General features: G+C 29.0%; 1 protein-coding gene and 1 pseudogene across 1 annotated transcript; one reads left to right on the plus strand and one right to left on the minus strand.

The window, feature by feature from the left end:
* The first annotated feature begins 5,087 nt into the window (after nt 1-5,087).
* LOC123882954 (nodulin-1-like) lies at nt 5,088-5,841 on the plus strand. The gene is made up of 2 exons (XM_045931613.1): nt 5,088-5,189; nt 5,551-5,841. The coding sequence occupies exons 1-2, from the start codon at nt 5,132-5,134 to the stop codon at nt 5,721-5,723; spliced, it is 231 nt and encodes a 76-aa protein (XP_045787569.1). The 5' UTR covers nt 5,088-5,131; the 3' UTR covers nt 5,724-5,841.
* A 2,519-nt stretch (nt 5,842-8,360) lies between these two features.
* LOC123882953 lies at nt 8,361-9,303 on the minus strand (annotated as a pseudogene).
* Between the last annotated feature and the right edge of the window lie 1,305 nt (nt 9,304-10,608).

Here is a 10,608-nt window from a genome sequence, read left to right on the forward strand (position 1 = left end):
AATAATATATATTTATGTGAGAACCATTTTTTGTCAGACTTTATTTACCTCGTGGCCGAACTTTAGATTATCGGGGCCCAAAAAAAACATATGAAAAATCTAAATGCACCTTGAAATTCAAAGTTGAATTGCTTACGTTATAAATTACTAGAGTCTACCAAAAGTCTCAAATACTTTTAGACGTATTTAGTATTTTAACTATTGTGAATTAATATTTCAGTAGAAGTATCCAATTAATATGAAATCTTATACTTTTTTTTAAAAAAAAAACTATACACGGGGTTGAATATTTTACAAGTAAATAAATGAATGTTTAATATAAATAATACACGGGGATGAATATTTAATACACAAGGAAGAATATTTCATTCGCAATATTTGTTAATATACGGGGATGAATATTTTACAAATAAATAAATGAATGTTTATTATAAATCTTATACACAGGGATAAACATTTAATACTAAAAACTAATATAGTCTTTCATATTATATATATCCATGTAACATATATAACTATACATCACATTTCTAAAAAAAAAAAACAAAAACTACACATCAGATTGAGTGTTTGAATGTCTATATTTTTTATCTTTACTTTTTACTATTTTTTAATTTTTTCGAGCCTTTAATGTAATTGTAAAGAAAGTTAAGACAGATGGTTAATAATTGTTTTAAAAATCTTCAAAACACTTTGAGACATGTCTATTACAGTGTCACAAAGTCGACAATGAAAGTTATATAGTGATGATTTTAGTTTGCAACATGAGTTGCACATTCTTTAGGTAGATATTAATTGGAAAAATTGTTACAAGAAGATGAGCTCTCTAACTCTTTATATTAGACTATTTAAGTCAAAAAAAAAAAAAAAACTCTTTATATTAGACCAGACAAAGTGCAATCTAAATTATACAACATTTATACACAATACGCAATTATATGATGAGGGGCCGAAGTTTGAACCTCGCATACCTACTTTTTCACTTTAAGTTTGTAATTTTGAATCATTAGGCAACTTAACAAAAATAAAAGATCAAACTAAAAAAACAAAATAATTATTCGATAACATTGAATATAATAATTATGAAATTCGATATTTAAAAATAGAAATAATTTGAAAACAATAATTGACTTTTAGCCTCATAATCATATGCATTGAATAAATTAAAAGATGACATGGAGATCTATCATTATCAGAAATAATATCAACTGCGATTTGTAAGGGGCTAAAACTACTTGATGTCAGAACTGACCCACGAACTATATTAAACTGGTGGTAAAAAAAGAAAAGAAATAATTCAGTGTTTTTCTCCGCAATTTATAGAATTCTTTCTTTTGATGTTCAAAAAAATATGTGTAGATCCATATTATTTTTAGTGTTTACTATTATAGAGTACAAAGTTTCCACCTATGTTACTTGACAAAAAAAAAACCATGAACATGTTTTAGAATCAAGAAAGCCGGAAACAATATTTTTTTAATACTTTCAATTACTCGCTCTCTAAGTGAGTGACGCTCATGTGAGTCTCACCACTCTAGAATATATTAAGAAAATGTTATTAACACTCTTCTCAATTTTATTTTCTAACCAAGAGAATCATTTAAAAATATGGTCACGGGGGAGGTTGATCTTCATCTAAAAAATAATATAAAATTTATTTATTCAATTTTGCTATGTTCATGAGATCATTGCATTGTAGTCCAGACCGGGTTAGATGGCTACGGGGGAGAAAATAACACGTCGGTCAGAAATGGGGAGTGGATGAGTTTCACTCTTCGTGAGGCCAATTCGCCCTTCCCCTTTAAAATCTATAATATATGTATCCTTTTTCATATTTAGATAAATTACATTAACTATATAAAGTAAATTTTGTTAGTTAATAAATCACAAAATATTAAAATTTTAATAATCCATATTTTTCAATGAAAATTAATCCGTGCGCATGCACGGGTCAGTTATACTAGTATTTACTTTTAAACCAAAAGAAATAAGAAGGAAATTATGAGAAAGAAAAGAAAATTAAACTCACAATAAGTATAGCAAAATGTATAATATATTATTTCATGATTTTTATTCTTCAGGAAACCATTCCAAACATTCTCTAGGAGCATTATGGTTAGCCAGGCATGGTCCTGATTGATTGACATCATAGTGACATTCAGTTTCACATAATATGTGATAACGTACATGTCTCGCATTATAAACGTCATAGTAGTGTACACGTGATTGATTGACCCATGTAAATGAACAAGAGAATATGGCGTATCCAGGTTCTAGATTCGGCTTAAAATTGAAGCTGTAAGTTTCTCTAAAATGTATTGATCTAAACCCAATATCATTGTGTTTGTTTGTACAATGAACCCCAAGCTGAAGAGCATTGGTTAAATTGTTGGTAATGGAAAGGTATACTCTGGGTAGGCTAGAGCGGCATTCTCCACCTTTGAACTGCAAAGATGTAAGGATAATTAGTAACAAAGAAAATAATAAAACAAATTTGGAGATCGAAACCATTGTAAATTTCACAATTGATTGATTGATAAACTGATATCGAAATATATGACATGTTTCTTGTGTTATATATATATATTATCAATAATAATTAGAGTTTTAATTCCTTTAATTATTCATATTTGTAAATCTTGTTATTTACTAATTATACACTCAAAAGTTAATAGCTTGATTAGTGGAGAATCAGTAGGAGATTTGTTAACTTGATTCACTCCAAATTAAGTTCATTAAACTTGTATATATACACTACTGTAAACATTGATAATATATCAATTATCATTTACGTATTTACCTCTTTATATGGTATCACTTAGAACCGATCCAGCCCTATTCTCCTAACTCAGAACGCCGTTTCTCAATTTCTCCCATGGCTTCCGACAGCTCCCATTACATCACCAACCCCTATGAGCCATCCAAACCCTTTGTGTGCATCACTTGAAGTTAAAAACATAACATCCCACTACACAACAAAAGGAAAACAAAAACGTGACACTGCATATTATTATTAGAATACATGCATCACATATTATTGAGAACAAAATCACTATACAAAATGCAACGTTAGAGAGGATATAAATTTAGTAATGCAAAGAAGTTTAGAACACATCAAATTTTATTTAATTAGAGCGATATTCAACTCTTTCAAATGATTGTATAAAGTTGTAAGACGGTGAAATAAATTGCATGAAAATATTTTGTTTGCATTGTACTCTATTGTTCTATTTCCTCCATATATTTGATGTTTGGAAAGGAATTGAAGTTATGCAACAGAAGTTATATAACTGCAAATAGAATGTTAGATTCGAGTGATATATAGAATGGTTGACAAATATTTAAGTTAAAAAAAATTGAGGAAAGAAAATAGGAATGAATACAAATATTGTTGAAGAAAAATAGAGAAGAATGAAGATGTGTAAACTAAAAGAATGGAACAAATGGTTGGTTTTGGAAGTTAAAAAGAGTTTTTTTTTTTTTTTTTAAAGTTGGTTTTGGAAGTTAGAGTGTGAAAAAAAATACTAAGAGAAGGGTATTTATGGTATTTTAAAAAAAGGCTACACCAAAAAAAATATTTTTCCTTTATTATAGTTATTATATATATATATATATATATATATATATATATATATATATATATATATATATATATATAATCTAAATCGCCGGATATGAAATATGAGGTTGAGATTAATTACTACATAAAACTGTCAATTTTTTTTTTTTTTTACAAACTGTGGATGTTTTTAACTATACTAAATAAATACAAGCATCAACCATGTGTACAAGTAAAAGCCAATACATATATTTCAATTTTCAAGGATTTCATTCAAAACATTCACTAGTAGTATTATGGTTGGCCAAACTTGGCCCTGATTGATTTACTTCATAGTGACATTCAGATTCACATTTTCTTTGATCATGTACATATTTCGCATTATAAACGTCATGGTAGTGTAAACGTGAATGATTGAACCATGTAAATGAACAAACAAAAATTATCCAGAAACTCTAAAGACATTCGACTTAAAATTGAAAGTGTAAGTTTCTTGCTAAAATATATTGATCTAAACCCAATATCATCATCTTTGATTTTACAATATAATAAACCCCAAGCTAATGAGTCTTTCATCAAACAAATTTTTTATTACAATATAATTATTATGGAATAAAAACATATATGCAAGTTGCACAACTTCCCCAGATACGTTATTCTCGGTAATAAACATATACCAATTTTGGAATGAAAACATATATGCAAGTTGCTTTAAATATAGAGCTAATTTGATTTATATAAACTTTTTTTACCAATTTTGATTTATACCAATTTTAACTACTATCGACCAATTTGTTTACACATACTGTATGTGTGGATGGTTGGAAAATAAAATCGGAGGCGTGCTGTCACATCGAAATTATTCATAATATTGCACATCTTCCCCACTGTGAATTTTCCTTTTGGCTTGTTCGATTCGAAGTAGATAGAGGGAAGAGGAGGTGAGAGGATAATCTTGAACAAAAAAGATTTATTTTTATTAAATCATTTTAAAAAAAAAACGTTTTTTATTCTTGAAAAATAAAATAAAATTTAAAAACAAATTTTTTTAACCAATCAAATCTCTCTAATAATTGAGATTTTTTGTTTTTGTTTTTAATTTTTTTTCAAGAATAAAAAACGTTTTTTTTTTAAAAAAAAATTATTAAAAAGAAACCTTTTTTTGGACAAGATTACCCCCGCACCTCCCCTCCCCTTCATCTACTTCGAACCAAACAAACCGTCTCTACATTTTTTATCCCTTACCAGGTTGACCGCTCCTGAAACAATCCGCCAAATTTCATCGACCTAAATTACATTGATTGGTTTGTATGTATGGTAAAATAAAAGAGCTCAAATTCTCTACATGTTGTAGCTTCTTAAAAGTCATGGCCAATTTTCATTGTGAAGTGGTAATAAACTATATTTAAACATAGGCTAAGGAGTCACAACAAAATGAGGGTGACTTTTCATGTTTCTTGATGGTTGGAATATTGTTCCAAGTTCAAATTCAAGGGTTCTATAAATAGCAACACCTATAAACAATATCATATAACCACCAACATATTCTTAGGATAAAAAAAAACAGTAATAATGGATATGAAACCTATTGCTGGCATGTGTTTCTTCTTGATTATTTTCTTAGCTACTCGTAAGTTTATGTTTTAGTATCTTTTTTTAATTTTTCTCTAAATTAAATTACTTTTGATAAATAATTATTTTCAAGAGTGAAGTAAAAGAAAATGAAGGGGACATTGATGGACAATATTGTGAGTCAACATTATTCTCATCCATATAATCCATTACACGTACGGTTAATTAAGTGACTTTTTTTTTTTGGATTAAAATGCATGTCTTTAAAATGTCTTCAAAAGGATAAAAATGCACATAATTCAAAGGTCAAATTCATATTTTAAAAGGACAATATAGTTATAATTTTGCCTAAAATATATATGGTAATTGTTGCAAGTATATCACTTATTAAAATAATTTGTTTCCTTTGGGAATTGCAGAAGAACAAGTGGTGCAAATTGAGGCATATTGTGAGGAACAAAGTCGTATTTTCATTGATGAATGCAATGATCCAATTGGTGACAAACTATGTTCCATTATTTGCATTAGAAAAGAAAATTCAATTGGTGGCTCCTGCCAAAATCTAAGATGCATTTGTGCCATTGCCTGTTGAAGTGTGTCTAGTATTAGAGTTATATTATAGAGATAAATAAATAAATTACCTAGTTATTATTTGTTCATGTATTGCTTCATCAATGTCCATGAAATAAATCATGAATTGATATTGATTATCTTCCCTTTTTGTAAGAAGATAAGTTTATATAGTATGCATTGGATTATCAAATCAATTTTTTGAGTATCAAATTAAAGCTACTGACTTTAGTCTAGTGGTGGTGATGAGTTTATATAGCATGCATTGGATTCCATCCTCTGCTCTTTATAAATAAATAAAAAGTCTTTCGTATAAATGGTTTAGGGTTCTTGCGAGAGAACCTTAAGAGAATTCAAGGAAGTAACAAACGATATAAATTCTTTAGGTTCTTTCCAACAACTGTTGCATCCGAAAGAGTTAGCTAAATCGGACAATGATTTGATATATCTCTATCTCTGACCGATTAGCCAACAATTTTTCAATCCTAGTGATAATAGAAATCTATCACCTATCCTTAATGGATAAAATTGACACCCCTAATACCACCTGAACTAATTCATTATTATTGTTATTTGTTTTAGTGTTTTCACGATCATTAATCAATATGTGCGAAAGAGGTGGATTCTAATTTGACATGTTGTTATTTGGTCGATTTAGAAGTCTAGAATGACTTTATTTTTGCAGGTAGAATTTCTTTTATTGAATACCTGATGGATAGGGTGAAACTTTTCTCTTGAAAATGATTTTTGGTCTGCTCTTTTTATGGATGAGAGGTTCAACCTATTTTGTATTGGAGCCGGTAGTTTGGTGTGCGGTGGAGGTGCTCCTAAGCCTTGGTTGATTCATTTTTCCTTAGGGATGGCTTAGGTGTTGTGTTTTTTCTTTTGGGTGTGGTTTATACTAGAAAATCTTGCTAGGGTGTGGGATTATTGGGCCTTGCCCAAAGTGATTGTCTTTTCATGGCAACTCCTTTAGGATAGACTTCAAACTCGGTAGAATTTTCGGAGGTGGGGATGTTGGTTGGGACTACATATACCTCCTGTGTGTTGTGTGGGGCAATTGAAGTTGGTCGACCACCTTTTTGTTTCCTCGAATTTCTCCTATTTTGTATCGCATTAATAGATGATTAAGAATCGAGTATGTTTTCTTGAATAGTATAATGCAAATGTTTTAGAGCTTAAAAAAAATTAATTTTATACTCGCTTAAAAGTGATAAGCGTCGGAATTTAAAACAAGGTTGTCAGAATCAGACTGGTCATCGAACCAGCGAGCTCACCGGTTCAAGGTTCAATTGGTCGGACCGGGTTTAACCGGGGTTGAACTGTTTTTAATTAAATATATATTTTAATTAATATATAAATAAAAATATATAAATAATTGTTCAATATTTCATAATTTCACACATTAAAAAGATAAAATTTCACAAGTCAAAATAAAATAAAATTTATAATTCAAACCAAATTAGAAATTATATAATAAACTAAATTCAATAACACAAAATAGCACCATAACATCAATTGACAACATACTGTCTTCAAAAAAATCAATTGGCAACATACTACCAAAACAAAGTGCCAAGTGAAAAAGCAAAAACTAAATGTTCATCAAGTTCATAAATACTAGTGCCATAACATCCATTGCGAAATGCATAGCTAAATGCAACGTAGTGCAAGTTAAAAACTAAATGTTCATCTAGACATAAAAAGTTAAAAACTAAAAAAAGGAGGTTAAAACGACGTCATTTTGCCCTGTTTTAAAAAATAAAAAAAATCTGCCGTCGTTTGTCCTGATTTGATCCCGGTTCACGCGGTTTTTTGCCGATCGGTTTCCTATCAATTTTTTGCTCATAACCGAACCATTTTCATAATCGGTTCATGGTCTGACCGATCCGACCAGCCGGTACGGTCCAGTTTTGATAACCTTGATTTAAAATGAAAAAAACGCACCCAATAATATTTAGACTAAAAACTGTCAAAATAAAAAATTTAGACTAAAAATTACCAATAGCGTTACAATGCCATAGAACAATTTGCGTCCAATTCTAAGTACAAGTTGTTTTCAATAAAAAAAAAAATAAAAAATAAAAAAAGTTACAAGCCGTTAACTTCTCAAAAGTCACAACTAAAATTCAGGCTTTGTCTAACGAACAAGTCCTTCAATAGGTGTTGCTATTTACAGAGCCCTTGAAATAGTATTCCAACCATCAAGCAACTTGAAAACTCATCCTGATTTATGTATATCAACCACCATCAAGCAACTTCATAATGCATTTTAGGCCAAGTCTAACATGAACAAGTCCTTAAAGTTGGGCATGGTTCACAAGTAGCCATTTATATTATAATGAATTCGAATTTTACAAAAATCACAGTTGGATTGAAAGTTTATATCATATAGATCATTTATTGAAAATCATTTGATATGTTATTGAGACTCATCAAAATTAACGGTATTTAATAAAAAAACTCATAAACCGTTAATTTTGACGAGTCTCAATAACATATAAAATAATTTTCAAAAAATTTCAATTTTTTTATGGATGAACTATTTAATATAAACTTTTATTCCAACGATAAATTTTGTAAAATTTATATTCCTTATAATATAAATTACTACTTATGCACCATGCATAACTTGAATGACTTGTACGTTGGACAAAGCCAGCATTTTAGTTGTGACTTTTGAGAAGTAACCGCTTGTAACTTTTTTTTTTATTGAAAACAATTTTGTACTTAGAATTGGACGCAAATTGTTCTATGGCATTGTAACGCTATTGGTAATTTTTAGTCTAAACAACTTGTACTCAAAAAATTGATTTGATAATCCATACTATACTCTCTTCTTACAAAAAGGGAAGATAATCAATTCATGATTTATTTTATGTACATTGATGAAGCTATACATGAACAAATAATAACTCGGTAATTTATCTATTTATCTCTATAATATAACTCTAATACTAGACACATTTCAACAGGCAATGGCACAAATGCATCTTAGATTTTGGCAGGAACCAACCACCAATTGAATTTTCTTTGCTAATGCAAATAATGGAACATAGTTTGTCACCAATTGGATCACTGCATTCATCAATGAAAATACGACTTTGTTCCTCACAATATGCCTCAATTTGCACCACTTGTTCTTCTGCAATTCCCAAAGGAAACAAATTATTTTAATAAGTGATATACTTGCAACACTTACCATATATATTTTAGGCAAAATTATAACTATATTGTCCTTTAAAAATATGAATTTGTCCTTTGAATTATGTGCATTTTTATCCTTTTGAAGACATTTTAAAGACATGCATTTTAATCCAAAAAAAAACGTCACTTAATTATCCGTACGTGTAATGAATATTGTCCATCAATGTCCCCTTCATTTTCTTTTACTTCACTCTTGAAAATAATTATTTATCAAAAGTAATTTAATTTAAAGAAAAATTAGAAAAGATACTAAAACATAAACTTACGAGTAGCTAAGAAAATAATCAAGAAGAAACACATGCCAGCAATAGGTTTCATATCCATTATTACTGTTTTTTTATCCTAAGAATATGTTAGTGGTTATATGATATTGTTTATAGGTGTTGCTATTTATAGAACCCTTGAATTTGAACTTGGAACAATATTCCAACCATCAAGAAACATGAAAAGTCACCCTCATTTTGTTGTGACTCCTTAGCCTATGTTTAAATATAATTCATTACCACTTCACAATGAAAATTGGCCATGACTTTTAAGAAGCTACAACATGTAGAGAATTTGAGCTCTTTTATTTTACCATACATACAAACCAATCAATGTAATGTAATTTAGGTCGATGAAATTTGGCGGATTGTTTCAGGAGCGGTCAACCTTGTAAGGGATAAAAAATGTAGAGACGGGTCTGTTTGGTTCGAAGTAGATGAAGGGAAGGGGAGGTGAGGAGGTAATTTTGACCAAAAAAAAGGTTTCTTTTTAATAATTTTTTTTAAAAAAAAAAAAAAAAAACCCTTTTTTATTCTTGAAAAAAAAAACAAAACAAAAAGTCTCAATTATTAGAGAGATTTGATTGGTTAAAAAAAATTTGTTTTTAACTTTTGTTTTTTTTTTCAAGAATAAAAAATATTTTTTTTTTTAAATGTTTTAATAAAAATAAATCTTTTTTGGTCAAGATTATCGTATCACCTCCCTTCCCTTCTATCTACTTCGAACCAAACAGGCCAAAAAGAAAAGAAAAAAAATGAAATACAACAGTATATGCGGGGTGTTGATAGCCTCGAGATGTTTATTATATATGCTTTTATTCCATAATAATTATATTGTAATAAAAAATTTGTTTGATGATAGACTCATTAGCTTGCGGTTCATTGTAAAATCAAAGATGTTGATAATATTGAGTTTAGATCAATACATTTTAGAGAAACTTACAGTTTCAATTTTAAGTCGAATGTCTTTAGTCAATCAATCAGTTTACACTACTATGACGTTTATAATGGGAAAGATGTACATGATCAAAGAAAATGTAAATCTGATGTCACTAGGGCCGTTTGGCTAACTATAATGCTACTAGTGAATGTTTTGAATGGAATCCTTGAAAATTAAAATATATGTATTGGCTTTTACTTGTACACATAGTTGTTGCTTGTATTTATTTAGTATAGTTAAAAACATCCATAATTTGTCTCATAAGTGTAGCTCAAATGGTAGATATCAGAGATATTATTGGAGCGGTCGAGGTTCGAAACCCGAATTTCACAATTCTCCATATTTAAATGTGTTAGAGTCTAGTCACTAGGCTACTTGACCCAAAAAAAAAAAAAATCCACAGTTTCATCAAAAAAAATAATCCACAGTTTTATGCGGTAATTAATCTCAGCCTCATATTTCATATCATGCGATTTAGATTTTATATATATATATAT

This window comes from Trifolium pratense, linkage group LG5, assembly GCF_020283565.1.
Source record: "Trifolium pratense cultivar HEN17-A07 linkage group LG5, ARS_RC_1.1, whole genome shotgun sequence".
Lineage (NCBI taxonomy): Eukaryota > Viridiplantae > Streptophyta > Magnoliopsida > Fabales > Fabaceae > Trifolium > Trifolium pratense.